Here is a 25,844-nt window from a genome sequence, read left to right on the forward strand (position 1 = left end):
AGGGATCTACAATTCCCCATTTTTGATGCTTGAAATCAAATCCTAGAAGCTAGGACAGATTTTTAATTTTTTTTTTCCTTTATTGCATTCTATGAGAAATGGAAGGGTTTTCTCACTTGTCACTTGTATTTTGTAGTCACAGACATTCTAAAAATAAAAAGCTAATTTATTTTTAAAGAAAATTTTTATAGTGTATGAAACATTGCACAGATTTCTTTTGGTGAGCTGAGTTTCAAAGATTCTGGGCTTAGATTATTTCTGTTTTCTGAAGCTCAGAAAAAGTAGAATAATTCAGCTTGAAAAAAATGTAGCACTTCAATTAACAGTAGCATCTTTCACTACAGAAATTATATTTGATTATTGGAAGTGGTCATGTGTTACAGTGAGAATTCTAATTTTACTTCCAACTGCCACATCACATCTGAAGAGTGTTTCACCTGCTGTCATGTTTGATGCTGGCAAAGCAAGAATTATGTGCCAAAAGAGGAACAAAAGTGAGTAATACACATGATAACACACCAAATATCAGAATAACAAGCTCACTGACAAGAAAAACACTAATACAGCTACCATTCAAATTAGCAGTTCTGTGTTCTCTATAATGGGAATCGTACAGGTCCGAAAATGTAAACAAAGGGCAATTCATGGTGTCACAGCTTAGCGGCTTGGGCGGACTACAAACCTAGGACAGAATTCCTCTCTATTTCCCACACACACATACAAAGGGGAGATAAAAGGGGAATAAAGGCTGGAGACTTTAATTTGGAAACTGAAAACAATTGGATACAGATTTTACTAATACAGGGAAAGGTAATGAAATAAATAGTAAAGTAACAAAGAATACAAATATATACAAATATATATATATTTACACAACCAGATATACAGCACTTGGCAAGCTGCTGGTAACAAACAGCAGGACAGCCAACAAGAAGTGGGAAGAAAGGATAGAGGAGCTGGTGACTTTTCCATCTTTTATAGACTATGGCAGGAAGTGGGAGGGGGATAGATCCCTCCCTTTGCATTCTACCCCCCTCAGAGTCTGAAAGCCCTTCTTCTTTAGTTCCTCATGTCCAAACGGTGACATTCCACCCCTTATTCCATTCAATTTCTCTCCATGTTCATTCACTCAGTGGTGCCCTGTCTTTAGACAAGACTTTTGTTGAGTCCAGGCTGCAGATCCTCACCATGGCAGTTTCTCAGGTTAAGACAGATGGCACAGGGTGTGTCAGGGTTCATGCCCTCACATCCTGCAAGCTCTTCCTGAGACTCTTGGACTGCACTATCCTGGGGAAAAACACTTAATTACAACTTACTACTCTTATATAACAATCAAAACTATACAAAGTGAAGCTAAATGCTCTTGGCTGGAGTTAAGTTCTCCTGTGGTACACAATGGACTTCCCCGTCCTCCTGCATAACCCATCAAGTGTGTCCTGGACAACAGCAGAAACAATCCCATAGATAGGTTTGTCATTACCCAAAGCAGGTTAGACCCAAACATTTTTTCCCAATAGGTTCCTTTCACACACAACAGGGACTTTTATCTCTATCCACTGTATGTAGAAGGTTTGACTCAGCAGGACCAGTTCTACTGATAGATCCCCTGTTGTTAACTAGCCAGGTGGCTTCTGCCAACTACATATCCTGATTTTTGAAAGTCCCACCCATTGCTTTCATAGAATCATAGAATCATAGAATTGGCTGGGTTGGAAGGGACCTCAGAGATCATCAAGTCCAACCCTTGATCCACTACCGCTGCAGTTACCAGACCATGGCACTGAGTGCCACATCCAGTCTCTTTTTAAATATCTCCAGGGATGGAGAATCCACCACTTCCCGGGGCAGCCCATTCCAATGCTTGATCACCCTCTCAGTAAAGAAATTCTTTCTAATGTCCAACCTAAACCTCCCCCTGGCACAACTTAAGACTGTGTCCTCTTGTCTTGTTGAAAGTCGTCTGGGAAAAGAGGCCAACCCCCACCTGGCTACAACCTCCTTTCAGGTAGCTGTAGAGAGTGATGAGGTCTCCTCTGAGCCTCCTCTTCTCCAGGCTGAACAGCCCCAGCTCCCTCAGCCTCTCCTCATAGGATCTGTGCTGGAGTCCCTTCACCAACCTAGTTGCCCTCCTTTGGACCTGCTCCAGGACCTCAATATCCTTCCTGAACTGAGGGGCCCAGAACTGGACACAGTACTCAAGCTGTGGCCTCACCAGTGCTGAGTACATGGGCAGAATCCCTTCCCTGGACCTGCTGGCCACGCTGTTCCTGATACAGGCCAGGATGCCATTGGCCTTCTTGGCTACCTGGGCACACTGTTGGCTCATGTTCAGCTTCCTTTTCAGGATGGTTTTCAGCAAGCCCTTGTATCCTTCAGTTTTTCCAGATGCTGGTGCATGGTCGGGAATGTGGTATATCCACTCTGTACTCTTTAGCCCAGTTGTCCATGAGATGGTTTTTGAAATTAGTCCCATTGTCTGACTCAATGCTCTCTGGGGTACCATGCCACCACAACCCTTGCCTTTCCAACCCCAGAACAGTGTTACAGGCAGTGCCATGAGGCACAGGGTACGTTTCCAACCACCCAGTGCTTGATTCAACCATTGTGAGCACACAGTGCTTACCCTGGTGAGACTGAGGGAGTGGGATGTCACCAACCTGTCAGGCCCCTCCATACTTGTATTTACACCAACGTCCCCTGTACCACAAAGGTTTTAACCATTTAGCTTGTTTGACTGTTGCACATACATCACAATCTTGAATAACCTGTATAATAGTGTCTAAAGTTAAATCGACCCCTTGGTCACGGGCCCATTGGTACATTGCACCTCAGCCTTGGTGACCTGAAGTGTCATGGGCCCAGTGAGCTAAGAACAGTTCACCTCTGTGCTCCCAGTCTAAACCTGTTTGAAACACTTTAGCTGCCTGGTCTACCTGATGGTTTTGCTGGTCTTCACTGGTCCCACTCTTAGGTATGTGCTGTCCACATGCCGTACCCTTACCTTCAGTGTCTCTAACCAGGCAGTGATACCTTGCCACAGAGTGGCAGCCCAAACAGGCTTCCCCCTGCACTGCCACTTGTCCCATTTCCATCCCTTCAGCCACCCCCACAAGGCATTTGCTGCCATCCGTGAGTCAGTGTAGAGGCAAAGCACTGGACACTTTTCCCGTTCAGCTATGTCCAGAGCCAGCTGGATGTCTTTCACCTCTACAAACTGGCTGGATTCACCATCCCCCTCAGATGCTTGTGCAATTTGTTGTGTAGGACTCCAAACTGCTGCTTTCCACCTCTGCTGACTTCTTATAAGACAGGAGGATCCATCGGTGAAGAAAGCAAATTTCTACTCATCATCTTAAGGTTCATTGTATGGAGGAGCTTCCTCGGCACACTTCACTATCTCATCTGGTGCCATTCCAAAATCTTCACCCTCTGGTCTGTTTGTAATCTCCTCCATGATGCCTGGACAATCAGGGCCCCCTGTTTGACCTCACTGTGTTATCAAGGCAATCCCCTTACTCTGTGTCACAGTTTAATGCTGGGCTGGCAATTAACCAGCTGACAGTTGTTCTCTATTAATCTCCTTCCCCTCCCTGATAAAAAAAGGGGAGAGAATAAGGGAGAGACACTTATTGGTTGGAAACTAAACTACACAGCTTTAATGAAACAGTAATGATAAAAAGGAAAAAAAATATTAAATATATACAAATATACAGAGAAATGATACCATGTTCCACACCTTTTTCCCCCAGTAGCACATCACCATCAAGACTGCAGGGCAGCCCTGGGAAAGTCCAGGAGTCCTGGAGTCAGCAGCAGTCAGGAGATGGAGGTAGGAACACACAGATTCAGGCTGGCATGGATCAGGAACACATGCAGAGGGATGGACAGAATCCTCCCAGGATGCCAAAGCAAACAGGAACAGGTGAAGAAGGGCAAAGGCAAAAGGCCAAAGGCAGGAAGGAAGAAGAAGGGGTTTAACCTTCATGAAACCTCAAATTTATACTGACTGTGGTGAATATGGGATGGAATACTCTGTTTGGTCAATTTTGGTCATTTCTCTTGCCCGCTCCTCCCTAAAGAAGGTTGCAGGTGTGACCTCCTTACTCCTTTTCTCTTGCAGAGCATAAGATGTTCCTCAGAACTGAGCTGTGGCATTGGTTCTGCATGACATTCTGGAGACATAACTATAAACATTTAGTGTTATCAGTTCTAGAAGCAGACACTGACTGAGAAACTTGTTGTTAATTTCAGCAAGTACAGCTACTAACAAGACACTTAGCTGAAAGCAAAATTACAAGACAGAAAATTAGCTCTATCCTGGCCCAAACCAGGACACTACAGGTGGCATCAGTGGCATGGTGCATAGACAAGATCCTCTTCTTAAACATCCACTTCAGAACTGGCAGACAGGGTACCAGGAGGAGCACTGCTACCAATCACTTCTGAAGGGACTCAAACTCCTTCATAGGCAGCCAATATTTCTCTTTCAGTTGGAGTGTAATTGGCCTCTGAACCTTTAACCTGCTGACTCCAGAACCCCAGGGCTGACCTCAAGTCTCATGGGGTGCTTTCTGCCAGAGGCTCCAGATGGGACCATTATCACCAGCTGCAGGGTGGAGCACGTTTTTCATTTTCTGTCCTGTTTGGGAAGGTCCCAGGGCCACAGCATGGCACAGCAGCTCTGTGTTTCACCCCTCTCAGAGTCTGAAAGCCCTCCTTCTTTAGTGCCACCTGTTCAAACAATGACACATGGAAATTTTTTTTATGTATTTTGAGAATTTTTGCTGAAGATAAAATGGTTTTATTCAGTATAACGAATATAATGTACAATAGAGTGCCAATTTTTAAAAACATGTTTTTACATACATGATAATAAATTATTGAATATCCCTTGCATTATATGATACCATCTCTATATGGACCATTTACAGCACAGAGCCTATCTATAGGTTCCCCATTTTGTTACAATGGAAAACAGTGCATATCTTTAAATGAAGCCAGATTTTAAACACCTCAAAAAATACAAAATAAATGCTTGTTGCTATTACTACATCATTCTTGTTGTGACAAAAGCTCAAAATAATTCAATAGAAAGCAAGATTTGCTTATTAAGTGGGAGAAGGTTTCAAGACAATTAGTCATACCTAGTTTTTTTAAGAACCGAAAGCTGGACCTATGACAGGCCTTCTCCCTAAAAAGAGAGAAATGTTTATGCATGTACAGCCCATGAGATATAGAGTATTTTTGCTGTTAGCTTATTGGGACTTGAATTCTCAGTTCTCAGTTAAAATAATCTTGAAAATATTTGACTAATTGCTACTTTAGTCAACTTTTTTTTTTTTTTAAACTAAAGTTAAGAGCACCCTGCATGCAGGGAGTTATTTTAATATAAGGGTCCTAGGATATCCTCAAAAAAGATTGTTCAAAACATATTTAACACTTTTCTGGTGTAACTTATTGGTTATAGAAGTGTCCAAAATAATGCAAAATCTTAATACATGAGGTTTAGATTTCCTGAATACACTCATTTGTGGGTTAAGTGATGGTCTTGTTTGCTTATACTGGAACCTTCCTTGACAATCAGAACTGCAGATACATTAGGTGCTGTTTGTTACCTTTTCACGATCTGAAAGAGCAAGATCCTGAGTTGGTCAGCTCATTAAAAGTCCCACAACACTGTTCATGAAATAAACAGTCTTTGGGTCCTAGTACAATATCGGTTGCAGATTAATTTCATTTATCCATGCTTTTTAGGTGTTTCATTTAGAGGACATTTTTAAAGACCAGTCTTTTATGGAAAACTTATAAACAATGAAATAAGGTACATATCCTCTGAGGCAGACGATAAGGAAACACTATTAAAGCAGACAGTATTGGTGACACATGACTTTTCTTGCACATGTTTAATGTTAATGTTAAAATACATAGCTTGGCAACAGTACTGCAGAAATGGATATTCTGAAATTATTCAAATAAGGTACTAGTTGGAAACTTGAGAAAGAGATTTGGAACATCCTTGCAGAAAAGAGGTAAAAATGCAGGATACATGGATTAGGCAGACTTGAATGAGGTAAATAACCCCTTTTTGCCTATTCTGAAGGGCACTGTGAGATTCTCACACACAACTCATTCTAATTTCATCATTTCTGTTACAAGTGAATTATCTGTGGGGTATCTGCTTCAATGCATAAAAGCTAATACAAATAACATGCTACAAAACAATCAGAAAAGAGAGTAAGAGGAAGAATTCACAAGGAAAAATCAATCTTTTCAAAGAATTTTAGAGCAGGAGAGGATGAGGGGAACTAAGCAGTGGTAAATGATGTCAAATGTAGTTGGTAAATAGGGAAGCAAAGTCAAAGATTAATATGGAATAGAGGAATATTGAGAAACACAAGAAGAGAAACACTGGAAGTCAATGAGAACAAAATTCATTGTCATTAAGGCTATCTAGGAAAATGGAGACAAAAAGTAGGATTCAATATGTAGGTAGAAAAACTCATTAAGAGGGTCTGATGTGGTTGAAATACTGAAGGAAAGAACAGTAGAAGGTTCTTTTTAAATAAAGCCGTGTTTGGGTATTCTGTGATACATTCTACAGTGTGTGAATGGTATAGAATTCAGTGGGGAAGCATTCAGTGATCTGTCACTGAGTGTTTTTATAGTTACACTTTCTACAACAAAATATACTGAATTCTAAGAAAAATACTTGCTATCTAAAAGGACAATTACAGTTATCCTAAAACAACATTAATATTTTGCAAATATATTGTCTCACCACACCACTCCGATTTGAGATTATTAAATATTTTTTTCGATATTTTCCTTTCTTGTTTTCTAATTTTGTATTTTTGGCACTGTCTCATCATTACTGTATAGCTTCACTGAATATGGTTGTTTAAAAAACTTAAGAATACGTATGTTTTCATACAGAATCTCCTTTATATAAACTCATAAAAGTGAAGTAAAAGATTTTCCTACCTAACAAGATAATCTGAGAAGCTTATGTTAGAAAGATATTTTGCTGCCTTTGTTATCACAGAGATTGCCATCACCTGCATTATCTGAAAGAAATACTATTAAAATGTTAATAAATTAACATACAGAAATGTAGTAAAGACAATAAACCTATTTGCATCATTATGGTTCTTCCCAGTGTTTACTTGAAATTTAACACACTGCATGTTTTACTAAAATCAATATTTATATAAGAAAATTAACATCTAAGAGATAGTCTTAATCACAAGTGAACAGTGCAAACATTAATTCTAAATTATCATTTGTAAGTACTTACTACAAATCACAAAAATAACCAAAAAAAACACCAAGAAAAACAAACAAACAAAAAAACACAAGCCAAAACTTAATCATCCTAGTTAGCTGGGTCATACAATTAATTTTTGACCACACAGAAAATCCTGTAACACTACCACTATGAGCAGCTTTGACCTGTGTCTATCTCTGCTGATGATTTCGCTGCTGTATACCAAGTATTAAGTTTTAGAAGATCATTTCCCACAGTCCTGTCCACCTTTGGTACTTTCAGATTGTTCCATGCCACTAAGTGCTGTTTGAATAGTAGGCCACTGGACTTAGTGACCATCTTAGACCTTTCATTTATTCTGCAAAGTCATATGTTTTGCCATGAGAAAGTCTGGCATAAACATACATTACAACTATAAGAAAAATATGAAATCATATGATTTTAATTTTAATTAATCCAAAATACTTTCTATCTCCTTACGGTTCAGCATCCTTCTTGCAGTTTTTCCTTTTCATTTTGGTTTTTTTGGTTTTTTGGTTTGGTTTTTTTTTTTGGTATTATTCAATGTGTTTTTCACTTTTTTACTCCATCCACCTTGAGCCATGCTAACCTTATCCCCAAAGCCATTTTAATTCAAATCCAGTACTTAATGGTAACAGTCATTCCTATTAAACTTCTCTTTAAAAAGACCTTAAATACAGCCCAAATCTTCCATAGACTTCAAAGAGGATTGGTTCAGGCCTCATAGGTCTTGTCCTCAGACCTTTATTCTAAGCTGTAATTTAGAAACCTTTGAGAATTTATTCCTAAATAACCAAGAGAACAAAATAGAGGCATTAGTACATAATAGATGCATTAGTTCTAGCACTTTTTCTTGTTTTCATTATAGAGTCAGGCTTTATGCAGGAGAAAAGCCAAGGTAGAGATCCTGACAGAGTTAGAGGAAAATTATTCCAGGCAAACTTTCTTATTATCCAATGTTTTCCCTCCCACACAGAAGAGTGGAACCCAGATGCCCTCAGTTTTTAGAAATGAGCAGAAAAAGAAGAAAAAGCTGCAGGGGCAGAAAGAGCTCTGATTTCAGAGAATGTAAGTTTATAGAAATGCTTAACTTGAAGTAAAAATCTCAGAATCGTAAGTTACTATTCTCCATTTACTCATAAAGAAAGAAAACAATCTTTGTATCCAAAGATTGAAATTGGGATATTTACAAATTGGGAATATTTACACTCCAATAGGGTACATATATCTAATGTCTTGATAATGCATGTTGTTTTATTTTAGTTGAGTTTTTATCCTACATATCTGGCAAAGATAGCTCTTCTTTCTGAAGAGCTAAACTGGCTCAAATTTGCAGCATTCTTAAATTAAGTGTCTCAGCGCTGTCTAAGTGTAAAAGCTTATTATAATTTTGCTTAGGTACATGTCATATTAAACTGTTCTCTAATGCGCATGACCTATTATAAAAAAAGCTCAAGCAAGGCAGAAGTTTATGTAGTTGTATATGAATGCCATGAAATCTTGCCTGGTGCTGTTCTGCCAGTGAACAGTATTTTCTTCTGCTTTGAACAGGGAACTGTGACTCAGGTTTCCTGGAAATGTGCCACTGATCTGCTCTGTGTTTGTGACAATATTCATTAATCTCTTTCCTCATCTTTAAAAGGATTAGAAAAGCTAAGTTCCATGTAATTTGCCCCAAATTGCAAACACCTAATGGAATATTGATTGTCCCGTTGTATTCACAGGAATTAATTAAACACTGAGATGAGTAATGGAAGTAAATAGGCTAGATCTTTCTAAATGCAAATAGAATACCTTATTACCTAATAACTGTAAGACTTTTTAAGGAAAAAAATGTTAATGTATTAATTTCCTCTATCAGAGAGAGTGAACCTGGCCTGCCTGTTTGTCTGACTTCACATTACTTATCAGATAGCTAAGACAAAAGAAATTTATACTGAAATGAAAGCATCATATTTTGGAAGATACACTATACTTTCAAGATAAAATAGACATTTTTAATGAAAACAGTCTCAAAGCTAATCATACCTTTGTGATACTGCTTACCAAATCATGGGAAAAATTTTTTTTCTTTTTTTCACATTAAATTAGATGAACAGTTTGCACCTATTTGTAAGTGCCAACAAAATATAGGAGACCTTGAAAATAAAGCAGATGACACTCTGGCTCACTTCACTGAGCCACTGGATGTCAACAGTACTGAAGAAAATGGAAAAAATGAAAACAAGAATCAGAGTAGCTCAGATGCAGCTGAAGACAAAGACCTTGATAACGTATCAGACAATGAAAAAGAAGGAAAGAAGGAAAAAACCTACCCTCCTCAAATGTTCTCTCCTCAGCAAGATGAAATTCTAGCTACAGTAACTCTTGATGAATCAGAGGGCTCCTCCACAGGAAAAATTACCCTGTGGGGCAAGCCAGACTCTACAGAGTCAGGTAGCCTGACTACTGGAAAAATTACTGCAGAAGTAAAATGTGGTTCTTTGAATGTGAAAGTAGAAATTGAGAACGTTTTTTTGTTTGATTCTGGATCAAACCTTGTAGCTGAAAAAAGGAAAAGTTCAAAGAACAAAAAACGCCAAAACGAGAAAAGCCAGTGCTCAAAATGTTCAGTATACCAGTGTGCTTCAACTGAGCACTCAGCAGAACACAGTGGGAAACATAAGGGATCCTGTAAACACAAAATTCAAACAGCCATCAGCATAAATCCCTCCCTGAAAATGAACATTGAAGAAAAGGAAATTACAGTGGAATATACTAGCAGAAATAAAAACCTAAAGATTAATGTCAAACCTGGTGAAGAAGCACAGAGCAAAACGTGCAGTGGGGAACACGAATGTACCTACTGGAGTGGGACAGATTATTCTGTAACAGAGACACCTTACAGTACAGGCTGTGAGTCATCTTTTATCTTTCATGAAAAAGTGGATTATGCATTCCTAGATGGATGTACACTTCTTCCTCCACCAAAAGAGTTTGCTGACTGTGACGAAACGGATTTGAATACAGTTGCAGAGGGGGAGCCTGGGTACCTTGTTAGTCACAGTAAGGAATCTGACAGCTTCTCTACAGCCTTGAGCATTTGGGAGAAAGAAAATTATTTCTGTAGGAATAAAAAAAAGGACTATGAAGACCACATCAATGAAAAGGAAGATTTTTCAAAAGATAAAATATTTTTCTCAAAAATAAATAATACAAATAGTCTTGTAAATAGTAATGTCTTGAATAATCCGAATTCTGGGAAAGATCATATCAGCAAGAACAATGTATTAAGTCAAGAAAGAAATAACTGTGACAAATGCAGAGACATAAGAGAAAAACCAGCAAGAAGAAAGTCTTTCCCAGATACTACCTTTGATGTACCATCACTAGTTCACCCTAGAACTGATTCTGGATTTTATTCATTGCCATCCTTAAAAGTATTATGTAAGGAGGCCAGAGGAGATGTCTATAAGGGGAACTCACTCATCCATACCAGCTATACAGAACTTTATAAGTGTCCTGACCTCACCTCCTCACTGGAAAGTTTGAGAAGATTTAAGTCTTCATATCAGTATGGTTTTGTGTCATTTGATCATAATATTACCATTTGTTCATCTGAGACTGAAGGAAGTCTAGATGACACTTTCTTACTGAATGACTATGTAGACTACGTGGGGCAAAGTAACGAAACAGAAGAAACATTAGTAGAGAGCCTTCATTCCAGTGATACTATAGATGAGGAAAAAGAAAAATGTAATGCAAAGCCTCTGAGAAACCTAGCCATATGGGAGAAAAACTCTGAGTCTACTGAAGATGCTTTAGATGAGGGGACACCAGAGTACAACTGTCTAGAAAAACACTCTGAATTGCAGAATAAAACTCAGCTGGTACAAGTCTCTCCACATTCTAGAAGCCCTTTGGGTGAACTTACCAATGATCAGGGAAGTACTAATTATGCATCTGCAGAAAGTGCTCCAAACCATCTTTCACCTTTACAGCAAAATTTTCGCCCATTCTGTGCAAATCCTGAGGTAACAAAGACAGGGAGAGGGTCAGTAATGACTGTAATAACTGCAGAGCTAGAAAGAAGACTAATCCAAGGTGAAACTAAAATGATACCTGATTCCTCTGGCTCTGCAGTAAGAAAAGAGCCTAAACTTCCCTGTAGTATACAAGAAAAATCCTTACTGTCACCTGTGCTATTAGATCCCAATGAGCATGGCATAAATAATGAATCAGAAAGCTCTTGTAAGATGCAAGACGTATCTGGGAGCAACCTTGTTCAATCTGATTCCCAAAATGATTTGGCACAGGATGCAATATTATCTGATTCTTATACCAATACAGAAAAGAAAGAGAATTTCACTGAACTTTCATACATCAAGAAAAGACTGGAAAACTTTTGCAGTAAGCTATCAACTGATGAAAGCATAAGGAGAGAACCTGGAGTACATAAACAACCTCAGTTTGTCAAATCCAGCACTGATAAAGTTGAGAAAAATATTGAAATGAATGAAGATTTTAATCAGGAGGCAGATATTGCCCCATCATCACTAAAACAGATTAGTCAGAAAGGTAGGTCTTATAAGACTTCTGTAGTTAGTATCATTTACACACCTTTTGCATAGGTGGCTTAGTGCTTTTTTTTTTTTTTTGGGGAAAATTAAAGGTTATTAATAACTTAACAAAGAGATGATATTGGTATGCTTAGCCATTTGGCTGTTGTGTTGAGGATCCAAGGAATCATTTTGTAGAACCAAGTAATTTAAATAAAAAATAAAGAAAATGTTAATTCAGCTTTACTCAAGAAATGGGTTTTCTACATTATGCAGTCAACTCATCCTACACTTCTAGTGAGGAAGTGAACACCAAAACAGGTTGGCTGCAGTTGCCATGAAACATGGACTCATAGTCTGATTTGAAACGACATAAACCTGTTTCTGGAATCCAAGTGTTCCAAGTAAACACTGAATTCTAAGTAAATTCATACTGAGACACTGCACGCTACAGTGTAAGCTTTTTATATTGTTGACATGTACACACACATAGATGTTTGTGTGTTTTTGAAATACCACTCTAAACACTTTAAACACTCCTCAACACTTTAATTTTATTTTTTTATTATTAACCAAATTATATGCTACTCTAACTCATATTTACCTCTACAGAAGATAATGTTTTCATCAGGTATGGAGGTTAGGACTACATCCTTCTCATGGGAAGCTATCCTCAAGAATCATAGAGAAAAACATTAGAAAGTTTTTAATAATCTTTCTAGTTCACAATATCTGCAGAAAATACTGGTATGTTTGTCTCAGGGCTGGAAGGCATGTCCATGAAGGAACAGCTAAGGACTAGGCTTGCCTAGTTTGGAGAAAAGGAGGCTGTGAGGCAACCTCATTAGTCTCTGCAGCTTCCTGAGGAGGAAAAGTGGAGGGGAAGGTTCTGATCTCATCTTCCCCTTATGCAATGAGAGGACGTGGAAATTTTTCAAACTGCTCCAGAGGACTTCAAGACTGGAATTAGGAAGTATTTCTTTACTGAGTGTGTGGTCAAACACTGGAAAAGGCTTCCTAGAGAGGTTTTTAATGACTCACGCCTTTCCATGCCTTAAAAAGAGGCATTTGGACAATGCCTTTCATTACAGGCTTGAACTTTTGGTCAACCCTGAGTTGGTCAGGCAGCTGGATGAAATGATTGTTGTAGGTTCCTTACAGCTGAATATTCTGTTTCCTAAAAAGTTGTCTTGTTTGGCATTGGTAAAAGAAATTTCAAAAATATCTGAAGCCTATGTAGAGTACATAGATATTCTATATAGGCAGATACTGCTATATAGATCAATATCTAAAATACTAAAATAAATAGAGAATTAATTAAATGGAAATCTCTTTAGAACAAGGTATAGAAAGAAGACACTGAAGGAAGGTTGCATGCTTAAAGACCTCGAGTTCTTATACATCAGAACTCAGTGGTGAAACACACATTATAGAGGTGAGGTGTATCTATTTTTTGGATTTTGATTTTATGCCCATGTCTTACCTTTACCTTCCAAGTTTGCCCCTTGCTAAGAATGTATGTGTTCCTTCTTTTTTCTACCACTTCACCTGTTGTTATTGTTGCCCTCTCTTGATCTGTGACCATATTTTGAATTTCCATCTGAGTAATTCTTAACAATGCTGTGGAGATACTATTTAAATGAGTAAATGTGTACATCCAGAAAGTAGAAGCATTTGAAGTTTTAAAACTCATTAATATGAATCGAAGTCTACGTCTAATGGGAGAATAACAAGCTATTTAGTTAAGACAATGGGCTTAAGGGCCAGTGTGGGACTTCCTGTGCTTGGTATTTCAATGATGCTAGAAACATTGCATTTTTCAACAAAGAGTGACAGTATCTAGAACAGAGGAGCAAAACAGATGCAAATGTTGTGAACAGGATGGGGGAGAGGAGTCCATACTGCTGTTGTTGCAGGGGGACCTAATTATTATCAGAGGGGCAAGGAGTCATGCAAAGAGCACTGTAAAGACACTACAAGAAATCAGGCTCCAGACTCTCAGCAACAGTCATCTGGCCTGGAAACAGGGCTCAGTGGCACAAGTCTGTGATGGAGAATTGGCTGAAGCCAGAGGAGGCTATTGAGCAAAAAGAGCACTTACATAGTCCTCTATGGAGCCCACTGAGGCTGGGCTCACTTTCTCCATATCTGCCCTAGACAGTGAGTACAGCTCCATTTTCAGAATAGAATCTAACACAAAGTCTGTTTCCCAGTTGTTGTTTTAGCTGAAATAGTAATGCAGCAAATAAATTTATACTGCCCTACCTAGAAAGAAACCTACCTTTCTAAAGTAGAAAGTTACATCCTCCTTTCACCTGCTTGTGTGTCTTGCAAGATTTTTAATGTTTAAATAGCATTTGATATATCTACATACTGGACACTTAAAAAATGTATAAGCACTTGTAAATAAAATTCATGAGCAATTTATATGTCTCTGCATAAAAATGATGCCATACAAATGTCCTAGTGGGTATTCACAACTGTCACAAAGTAATCTCATGTACTTTTCTCTGTATGAAGCTCTCAATTAGTCTGAAATATATACTTTATTAATACTTTTTTGTATTATTTGATATTTTCGTTTCTGTGGTTAGGTTATTCTTGTAGTTAGAATTGGAAATTCTAAACTGTATAATTGCTTAAGTTGTCTTCTTCATAAACTATGTATAATTTAGACTTGAAATCAGAAATTAATAAAAACAGAAAGCTACCTTTGATGAAAGACACCAGAGCAAGTGATAGTTCCCAGGAAGAAGCAATAGACCAGTGGGCCAGGAGACGGAAACAGTTCAAGAACAGCAAAAAATGCAGCTCAGCTGGAGGAAGTTCCATAAACAGCACCGTCACTGAGGGATCGAGTGAGTACATTAGTCTTACAATTGTGTTCTTTCTCCTTTGTGTGATTGACACTCTGACAGGGCTTTCAGCTAGGGAAACTGGTCTTCAGTTCATAATCTGAGACTCTATCTCAGTCATCATCATGAGCAAGCATATTCCTATAAGCAAGAGAACAATGACTGAAAAAGAAGTTGATTGCATCATCCTTGCCCATATGGAATTAATGTTTACACAAACTCTAGATACAAACAGGTAATAACCTATGGCTGCAGCTTTGAGGGTGTAACAAAAATAATAATCCTGATGACTACCTTTCTTATATTAAAGCCCTGGTGAGGTGGGAGTCCCTCTCTTTTCAATAAGATAATGACTCCACCTTTCATCTTCAGGTTTGTTGCCTAGATTGTCCTTCACTGCCCCTTCAGTTACTGGAACAGTTCCACAACAGTCTCATTAAGAAATCTGTCACTTCAGAATATGCTTCAGCCTGTACCAAACACGAGAAGGAATTAAAGATTAATGAATTTACATTTCATACAGATGGAGTCCCCAAGCAAGGATTATACAGTCTAGGAGAGAACATATGTGGTACTTCTTACTTCACACTGCCTTTGCCTCCTGTTTTGCTATTTCAGTAATGCAAGAAGTACTTTGTACAGAAGAAGAAAGGTGCACCTCCCTGTGGAAGTATTTTGTGATCTAACATTTACTTTTGGCAAGGGAAGTGCTATTTGTAGATGTATAGTACCCTTTCTGAAGAAAGTTAAATGCAAAACTACGGAAGACTGAAGCCTGTAAGACTTCAGTGCAGGTCAAATACAGGATAATCTGTAAATACATTGTGTCTGTAATGAAGAGGTAAGTCCTACATCATCAGGATCTCATGTCACTCCCTAAACATAGGTGTCAGTTGCCAGCTGGGTCACCAATAGAGTTCTCAGATACATGACCTACAGGGGACCCATGCCTTTTGGAAGCAATAACTGGATGGCAATTGAAATACCAAAAGACATCTGATATTGTACCAGCTAGCTATGTTCAGATAACTGAGTCAATACCTAACTTTTTAATGCCTGTTAACAAAGCCACGGGGTGACTGACTTATTTTGCATGGAAATGAAACAGCTGATTATTGGTAGCCATTTCCATTCTTTGCTCCTAACACAGATTGAAGATCATGGCAAGGAGATTGGAAAGTTACCATTTTAAATCACCAGAGCTCCAAAAACCTATCAGGAGATACATACACCAAGATAAACTGTTCATTCATTACAACAGTAATGTCTCAGGAGGATAAAGCTGGACAATAAAATTTACTGGATCTGTCACACGATGGTTTTATAGAGTAAATATTATTATTTAAAAAAAAAAGAAGAAAGCAAAACTTCAAAAAAAACCTCAAACAAACAAAAAAAAAAAAAAAGAAAAAATCACAAAACCAAACCAGAACCAGTGAGTGAGCAGACAATTCTGTAAAAAATCCAAGTATTTAATAATTTTGTATATCATGCTACAGGCCTGAGACTTCTGTCCCTTTTGCTTTGGTAGCTAAGCTGTTCCCTGGTGTTTGCAGACTTGACATAACTGATACTTGGAGGAAGCAGCTCCTTACATAGTTCTTCCAGCAGCTGAAAAGAACCCAAGCGCAGTTTGTTCCTGACAATCATAAACTGCTCAGGTTTTCATATCTGCCAAAAACTCTAGGAGGGGAGAGGTTAAAAGACATTCAATAAGTATCATGGCCTGAATCCATAATGTCAGCACAGCAGCAATTAATTCTGTAGGCTTCCCTATTTGTCATATTTTAAGATCTACTACAGTTATAACAATTCAGTATTAAACAGGGAAAATACTATGCTGAATTGCTTGACACTAGGTTTCTTAATTTATGAATTTGTGGTTGCAAGCTAAGATGTGCTTTGAATATAAGAGCTTACTAGTATTTATTGGTTTAATTATTTTTGTTTATTTACTAGTAGCTTTGTATACCATTGACCACTTAATCTTTTGATACAGTTAGTCATACCATTTCATACTTTCTTCATACTAAGGAAGAAGCCAGTGGATGTGAAGTATTTGTCTAGATATATACAGTTAAGCAAACTGTCAAACTTAAAAAAGACTGCCAGTTAGATAAATTCAGTAAGTAACTAGCAGAACAAAATTAGAGATTGATTTTTATCTTTTCTGGTTTGAAACTGGAAATCATTCTGGCTAATTGCCACAGCAAACAAAGAATAAACAAAGCAAATAGAACCTCTCTCCAGCTGCACTAAATCTAGATGTGTTATAACAGACATTTTATACCAAAAGGAGCATTGTTTTTTTTTCATCTCAGACAATTTATGCTAAAACATTTTTTCAGTAACAAAATTTCAGAACTAAGTACAAACATTACAAACCATTCACTAAGATGCTTGTGGCTCTTATTCCATGCTGACTGGCTGGGGTCAGTTATTTTTCATGCATTTTCCCTGCTGACATTACTTTTGCTTCTTTTATTCTCATGACAGTAAATTCGGAGGATGCTCGGTCAGTAGACCTGGGACTATATTCTGAAAATGAGGACAGAGGTTTTTATACAGAAAATTTTCATTCTGCTTCCTGGGTTTTCAGAGGAGATGATGTTTCTCCAGATAATAGTCCTAGATGTCTCAGCAAAAGACCTAGACCAGTGGCAAGTAAGTTGGCTAAAGCAACAGGTAATAAAATTCATAAAACTGTATTTATTTTGGGCACTCTGAGGACTGCAGGGGGACAACATTTTGGAGAAGGTGCTGCATGTTTATGCTTATGACAGGAAAAGGAGTAAGCCAAGAAGCTAAAATGTTTTATATATATATATACATACATATATATATATTTCTTTATAAATAATTCAGTTCTTATGTAGCAACTATCTTGCAAAATATAATTACTTGACTTGACAAAACTGGTATTGGTAATAGGTCATAAATACATCTCTCTTGCTTCATGAGCAAGGTAGAAGCAATGTAATTTCATGGCTTCTTGAAGCATGGCAAAATCACAGCAATTTATGGACATAAAGTACTATAGAGGTCATAAAATCTGTTTTCCATCAAACTTTCAAATATGGTAGAACCAGAAAGAAAAGATTCATGCTTGCTGTGAGTAAGAAGGGTTGTTTATACCTGTAGTTTAAACCCTGTCATGAAAAAGATATAATAATGATTAAATTTTGCAGGGGGGTGGGAAGTTTTCCTTCACTTTTCAAATGTGGAGTTACTGAAAAGAACTGAGAAAAATGAAAAACCTCTGTGGCTTACAGGAGCTAGTTCTTTGCTGGAGCTCATAAATCATTAGCAATAGGAAAGAAAGCAAATGTCCTCTATAAAGCTCCAAGTATGGAAAATCTCCCTTAAAATATTTGAAAACATGTTGAGGAGGTATTTTGATTGCCTCTTGTTCCAAGGGAGAACTCAGAAGTTCAGCAAGACAGTGAAACTAGGTATTGAAATACCCATATTCTTTCAGACATGAAACATCAATTGGCCTGCTAGCAAAGTAAACTTTAAAGCAATTTCTGCCTCACAAATACTAAGACAAAACAGGGATAATAAATTGTTTTTAAATTTGTCTCCTTTAAATGAACCCAGTAAAACAGTCAAATCATCAAAAGCAGATGATCTGAGAACTCAGATTTACACTGAAATCCTTCATGAGTATAAGATTTACTAACAAGCCAGACCATTTGAAACACAATAATAACACTAGACCTTGAGAAAAAAGTTCAGAGTAGGCAATTAGACCCGTGTCTTTGTTTTTAATGAGCATAATCCCTTTGCTTGTTTAATTCTGCTGACTTCAAAGACATTTCACATGGCTACAGCCACTAGTGGCAGGAGATGCCATTGTGTTAGGAGATTGAACTAGAGGACTGGGAGGAGGACAGGAAGAGTGGACAGGGAAGGGTAGACAAAAGGAAAAGAAACTGTTGGTATCTAAAAGATAGAGATGTCCTAAAATATAAACAGAATTAAACTACAAGAAACACATTTAAACTCATTTGAGAATTTAGAGTATATTTGTATGTATGCATTTCCAGATAAGGGCCATGAAGATCATCAGAGGGGCTGGAGCACCTCTTCTATGAAGCCAGGCTGAGAGAGTTGGGGTAATTCAGCCTGGAGAAGAGTACTCCAGGGAGACATTATAGCACCTTCCAGTACCTGAGCAGGCCTACAGGAGAGCTAGAGGGGAACTTTCTACAAGGGCATGTAGCAACAGGACAAGGGAGAATGGTTTCAAATCGGAAAAGGGTAGATTTTCATTAGTTATCAGAAAGTAATGCTTTTCTGTGAGAGTGGTAAGACGCTGCAACAGGTTGCCTCCTGGTTGTGGTTGCCTCATTCCTGAAGTGTTCAAGGCCAGACTGGATGGGGCTTTGAGCAACCTGATCTAGTGGAAGGTGTCCCTGCCCATGCAGGGGGGTTAGAACTAAGGTCCCTGGCAACCCAAGCCATCCTATGATTTCATGTTTGCTGCTTAAAGGTCTGACACAGAGCAGGAGTGCTTTCCTGTCTGAGAACACTCTACCTTCAGTAGAGTGGAATATCTGAATGCCTTTCTACCCCTCTATTAGTACATCCACACACTTCAGCTGATGATGAAAGTACATTTCATTGATGCTGTCTGTCTTTGCCCTAACATGAATGATTGTCACTCAGTTATGACATGAGCAGGGTACCCACTGGCAAAGGAGCAGCCCCAAACAGCTAGGAGTGATACTGAAAGAATCCCAGCCATTTGCAGAATGAGTAACTGCCAGTGCCTATAGATAAAAAGTCTTAAAAACAGGCTGCTTGCTCATTAAGTTTAACTTTTCTTGTAGAGAAAAAGGGATGTCTTTTGTCCTCTTTTGCAGTTCGTGAAAGAATGGTAAAGATTGCTAAAGGTACTGGCAATTACCCTTGGGGCTTCAGGATCCAGTTCTCAAAGCCTATCCTTGTGACTGAAGTTGACACAAGTAAGTTGTGATTGCACCAGTTAAATTCTCCTATGAAAATATGCAAAAATAAATATATAATATTTATTAATAAAACAGACTAGACTAGACTGTAACACAATATGTATTTACAGTATAATATAATAAGCATTATATATACTATCTGGTTTATATAATATAAATACTTTTCGGTTGTAAAATAACATAACTGTTCGGGTGTAAAATAACATAACAAATCACTAAACAGCCCCTGAAAATTTAAGATCCCAGCGTTCCTGAAGGTAAACCAGACTCCACTGTTCTGTGTCCTTCCATAAAATTTGATAACTCATGGAAGTATCTGCATCTGGACTCTCTCCAGATGTGAAGTCCTGAACTTTTAGAGATTGACATCCATTAATGACTACAGACCTTTAAGAACTAAATGGAGGATGCAGGATCCTCACATTTCCAAAGGTCTTATTAGCTGAGGACACTTCTGCTTGGGTGGTTTTTCTATCAAGATATCTATAAATTTTAATAGGTGTGTTGATACCTTCTTCAGACAAAGTCCAATGATTGCAAAGAACTCACAAAACTCAGTAAGTGAGCAAACAATGTGGCATCTGAGTTTCAACAAAGATGAAGTATAAGATAATGCCTCTAGAGAGGAATGATTTATACTCTGCCTACAGAGCAGAGAACAGGGAATTAGCAGTTCAGCTTAGGAATGAGGGCTTGGGAGTCATGACTGAAAGGTCTCTGAAATCATCTGCTCTGTGTGTAATTGCAGCTTAGAAATCTGGCTAAAGGCCGGCGCTACCAATTAACTGCAGTGAGAAGGAAACACAAAAAGTCAGAGTAATTTTGCTACTATCTGAGACCTTAGATCACCCAAATATAGAATATTGCTTTCTGTACATCTCAGGACAAGGACAGCAGAATTAGAGAAGGAGCAGAAGATATAGGAGACTCTAGTAATATTTGCTGTCAAAGGCAGATAAAATGGAAAATGTTATCCTAGACCAAGAATACCAGTGAGTGCTATCTAGCAAGGCACCTAAGAACATCTCTGTAGCTTTGCCAGCCTTACGTATTATATTGTCCTGCCTCCTGACAACAGTGGGAAAGTCCAGACATTTGGAGGAGGCCTGTGGATCCATTAGCCATTTTAAAGAATTCCTGATGAGCTACTAAACAGGGTCATCATCAAACTCCACTAAGATGAGAAAAGTCAGAAATCTGAGCAAAGGAAAATTGTGCAGGGAAAAAACAAACAAACAAACAAACAAACAAAACAAAACAAAAAACTCAAAAAACCCCCACAAACATATCTGAAAAGGTCAATACTTGACTTATATTTTACAGCTCTAAGACTTGTATTGGAAACCCATGCATCCCCTTAAGATCTGAACAGTTAGATTTCTGCCTCAGATACGCTTTTGTGCATGAGGCTGCGGTTCAGTTCTGCAAGTTACCTCAACTTGTTGCCTCAGAGCAAGTGTTCTACTTATTAAATACTACTAATAAAGCATTTAAACGGGAAGGGGGACTATTTGTATGTGCTTGAACAGCTAGCTGTTACTGTCAGATAACTAAGAATTTCAGTACAGATATAAAGTTATCTCTGTTCTGAAGAGCCTTAAATGTTTTAGGTGTTTTCCCAGTTGTCAACATACATACTACCTTAGCAATCCTAAATGAAAGAGTGTAACCTCAGAAGAGGTCTTTCAAAATAAAATGTGGAAATGTTTTTTACCTAAATATAAACAAACTGTAGGTCATGCATACAAGATTAGCCCTAATACCTGCCACTTAACCCTGTAACCTACTGATTAAAATTAAGCACAGCAAAACAGCTACTTACCTTGTGGATCACTCCTCTTAAGTTTATTTCCACGTTTTGTTTTCACATGTAATTGCTTTAGAACAGCAATAATAGAAGAGTATTTCTTACAAACTTTTTCTAAAATTCTGTTTTCTCAAAATTTGAGTCATCTAATTAAAGTAAACATAAAAATTGCATTTGTATCCCTTTGTAGTTGCACACTGAGACATTATTTAAAAAAATATTTTCAAGACCACTTATCATAAAATCTTATATGAGATCCTCAAGGCCAGCACAAACCAAAATGTGCTGGAATTTGCAAATTATTTGTAATACACGAGGGTGAACCATGACTTCTCTGTGCCTGCTTATTATTAAACATTTACTAATATCTTCTCTACAATTTATAAGCATTCTCAAAAGTACACTGAACATTTACTGCAGGATAGGGTAAAAATATTTTAAAATGTACACTAATTAGTATGACTGTAAACCAATATTTTTCAAAACCAGTTTTTTTTCGCAGTAGATTTTGAATGCTTAATTCCAAATGAGTAGGAAAAAACTGTGTCCAAGGAATCCCAAGCTGGGATTTAAATAACTAGGTATTGGTGTCTGTGCATGGAGCATATTTATGACTTCTCTAATTTGTGTCCATTTCTGACTGTCATGTATCTGATCCCTATTTTATTAGGAGTGCATGTGTTTTGCTATAATTAAAAAGCAAAAGTTTGATATACTAACATATCTGATTCAGTCCCTCCTGCATTGACCCTTTGCTAACTTACTGTATTTCTTCTTCCTAAAGATAAAACCCACAAAATTCTATAACCAAATGCTGTTAACCAGTAAGAGAAACATCAGCATAGAAAATAGTCTTTTGGTCTTAAATCCAAAGCTAATCATAATAATAGATGTTTTCCCTCCTGACTTTAGTGAATATAGTACTAGATCTTTGTCTGCTATTTAGGCCAAGACCCTCAGATACTCATGCCTATTTGCATCTTAAAGCAATTAAGTCCTATTGTCATTTTTAATTAAATTTCTCCACTGCCAATGAGTATCTGTTGTTGAACCAGCAGCTAAATCCTGGAGTTTCACATTCAGGCTACTAATAAGCTGCTCAGGAATATCTGCTCCACCTCCAAGTCAATGTCACAAAGGCCCCAAAGCATAATCCTTTACTGGTTGGACAGATATCTGTCTTGTTGGAAAAGCATGATCACGTATCTACTTGATATCCTAACCAAGTAGAACAGTTGTTTTTTTGTTGTTGTTGCAGACAGTGCAGCTGAAGAAGCAGGGCTTCACGTTGGGGATATTCTGATAGCAGTCAATGGAACTGATGTCACTAGCATGCCACATTCAGCAGCTGCCAGCCTGGCAAGGAAAGGTAAGTTGGAGAGGCACATTACAGAGGTGGGCCGGGATTGCTGCACAGTGCTCCATATTCATCCAGACAAGTTGGGTGATGGACACAACAGAAACCCTTAACAGTTAACAGTTAAATAGTTTAATGCATTAGTATTTAATATAGTACTATTGCCTCAGTCATTTTTTATTTAAACTTATCTAGAAGCACAGAAGAAAACTGAGACACAAAATATTCCCCAAGAAGCACATGTGACAGTAATACTTGGCTCTTATGCCTTAAAGAAAGTGACTGAGAAAGTCCTGATGGTGGCTGCAGAGACACCAATACCATATTTATGCCTTATGCTTCCTCAAAGAGAGACTTTCAGGCTTGATTCTATAGACAGTTATTTCTGTGTCACCAAGACCTGAAGTCTTGTTAGGAGGGCAGTGGGCTTCATGAGGCATCCTTTTGCAGCACCACAGAAATAAAGACTCAGTGACATTAATGATGCATATTCTTACTAGAATTGTGATGACTAAAACCCCAAGATACCTATGTTTGCATGTTGAATGTCTATCTACTGCAGTTGTTTTATTTATCCCAGGTATGATTTTGACAAAGACTCGGGAAATTCAATAAATTAAAATGCTTTTACAAGACAGTGACAGATTTACCTTGACACACACCAAATTATTTAATTACAGAGGCACCTTTCACAATGTTGAGTCTCCTAGTAGATAAATCTGTGATTACTAGGTATTTTTAACTCCCCAGAGAACACCCTCTGGCCTAAGTCCTGGCATACAGGCAGCATTCCCAAAGTCAAATATCCTCAAAAGAAAAAATCATAAATGTTTTTTAATGAAAATATGTCATAGTCACATTTCTCAATACACTTTAAGGCATTGCCACCTGTTCTGAAGTAGTATCTGATATAGTCAGAATTTCAGGCCTTCAGGGTCAAAGTCATAAATGTATAGATAGCAGCAGCAAATGCTATGAAACTGTTGCTAACAATGACATGTTTTCACATAAGCTTGCGATGTAAAATCTTCTTAAACACTTTGCAAATAGAAAGTGGACACGTTAGCACAGGTTAGTCTCCAACAGCAAAACCCCCGGTGAGGGATACGGATTGCAGAAAATCTTAGTAGACTCCATACACGGAAAAGAAAGAATGCTGAAGTACACATGCAAAGCTAACAGTGACTGAATGTGCCCCTAAGCACATTCTTAACAATTTTTGTATAAAGCCCAATTTACCCAATACACCCACTTAGGCAATGAAACCCAACCACTTCTCCAAACCTATAAAATATGCATGCACCTAAGTTGTTGTTTGCAGGGGTAGGTCACAAAAACTGTTTTAAGACAGATAGCTCCATTAATAGTCCTCAATACGAGATTAGATTTGTCCTGGAGATTTTGTTAAAATAAAGCCAAATACTGCTTGATTTGATTCATCATTTCCTAGGATGCTTCTAGAAGCTACTCTGGGAGGAGAAGGGTATGATACTGCCTTCCTGCTCCATACCCTATAGTGTTATGCAAAAAATACTGACAGGCTATATTATTGTTTTGACCTATGTTTTCTCATTCTTTGTGTAATATTTTAGGTCCCGATATCCTGACTATGGTGGTGGGATCAGATATCAGTCGTTACCCTAACACCCCAAGACCTACCTGCCGAGGGTATTTGCACAAACGAACACAGTCAGCAATATTAAAGGGCTGGAGAAAGAGGTGGTTTGTGCTGAAACATAATGGTAACCTACACTATTACAAACACAAGAAGGTAAGCAGAGAGGCTGGTGAGGAAGCAAGCTGTGTCCTGAACTATGAACTGCAGCAGTACTGTATAGATCCTTATCTTGATTTGTAGTATTCACAGAGTAACACCAGCACTGTAATTGTGTTGCATGTGGTATACAGAGGTGGCTTGCTGAGTAGTTCTGCCTTGACAGACGTAGGCATCGTCAGAATTTTATGGATTCATATTTAATCGCTTGTTTCTGAACATCAAGAAGTCTGTCAATTGAATAGGCTCTGGGAGGCTTCAGATGAAATGAAGTACTCTGAGATGTGTAGGAGATCTGTATTCCATCTGCCATTATATGTAATTTCATAAGCAGTCATGACAATTAGATTTTTTGTGTGTGTGATTAAACTACATCGACACATATTGAGAAGGATAAATTTCTCCCAGGTAGCACTGGCCAGCACTGCATTCTCCTCACCTAACTTCACCTGACAGTAGACATCCAAAAAAGGAGTAAAGTAGGTGCTTTATGAAGAGAAATATTTTACTTGCCTTTATCCTGGGGCTCCATTTCAACTCACAACTCTCTAGTTGCATAGTGAGTCTTAATGGCCCTAAATTGGTGGTTTCATGGTTAATGCAGCTACAAACATTTGAGTATTTTACACAGTTATTTGACACAAAATAGATTAATAAAGAAAGATACTGATACTGTTTAAAAAAAATAACAAGGACACAAGGAATACGGGCAGAAGGCACACATCCCTGGCCACAGGAGAGCCAGTGAACTCACCTGCCTTATGGTATCATTTTAGTGTAATCTGTAAAGCAGTTCAGTGAGACCTGGATGTAATTACAAGTTACTAATCCCTTCCCCTGTGCAGCTTCATGATTAAGATATTAATTGACGAAGTGGTGTCTATAAAATTAAACAAATTTGTATCAAAGTCTGTGGTCTGTTCTGGGCTTGTTGTGGTAAAATATTTAACACCTTTGTAGAAGATTCAAGGTCATCCAGTTAGCATTAATTTTTAACCTGATCTCAAGAAAACTTAGTGAAGCTGAGAAAATTTGCCTTCACAAGGGATTTATCATTAAATGAAGCCCATGGAGCTTCCAGGAAATCTCCTAGCTAACCTAGGAAGGACATCAGGGAGAGTATCAGCTGGTTAGAAACAGGTTTGTCTCCAGTACACAATCTGAACACAGACCAGAGAGATAAACCCATAGTCACCCTTAATCAGAAACTTTGAGAACCCAAGCATGGCACCAAGTCCTTGACTTGTAGATAGTT

The 25,844-nt window shown here is 38.0% G+C and overlaps 1 protein-coding gene across 2 annotated transcripts in view; it reads left to right on the forward strand.

Annotated features, from left to right (window-relative positions):
• Nucleotides 1-25,844, forward strand: part of LOC139789739 (uncharacterized) — a 42,196-nt gene that overhangs the window by 976 nt on the left and 15,376 nt on the right. The window contains exons 1-8 of one of the 2 annotated variants that reach the window (XM_071730747.1): nt 3,245-5,821; nt 8,262-8,353; nt 9,377-11,842; nt 14,499-14,681; nt 17,175-17,342; nt 19,547-19,648; nt 22,717-22,827; nt 24,408-24,586. In XM_071730747.1, coding sequence (XP_071586848.1) covers nt 8,296-8,353; nt 9,377-11,842; nt 14,499-14,681; nt 17,175-17,342; nt 19,547-19,648; nt 22,717-22,827; nt 24,408-24,586 — 3,267 coding nt within the window. In that variant the 5' untranslated portion in view covers nt 3,245-5,821; nt 8,262-8,295. Of the gene's footprint in view, nt 1-3,244; nt 5,822-8,261; nt 8,354-9,376; nt 11,843-14,498; nt 14,682-17,174; nt 17,343-19,546; nt 19,649-22,716; nt 22,828-24,407; nt 24,587-25,844 lie in introns of those variants that run through there. The other variant, XM_071730746.1, reaches the window with a different exon arrangement.

This window comes from Heliangelus exortis, chromosome Z (genome assembly GCF_036169615.1).
Source record: "Heliangelus exortis chromosome Z, bHelExo1.hap1, whole genome shotgun sequence".
Classification (NCBI taxonomy): domain Eukaryota; kingdom Metazoa; phylum Chordata; class Aves; order Apodiformes; family Trochilidae; genus Heliangelus; species Heliangelus exortis.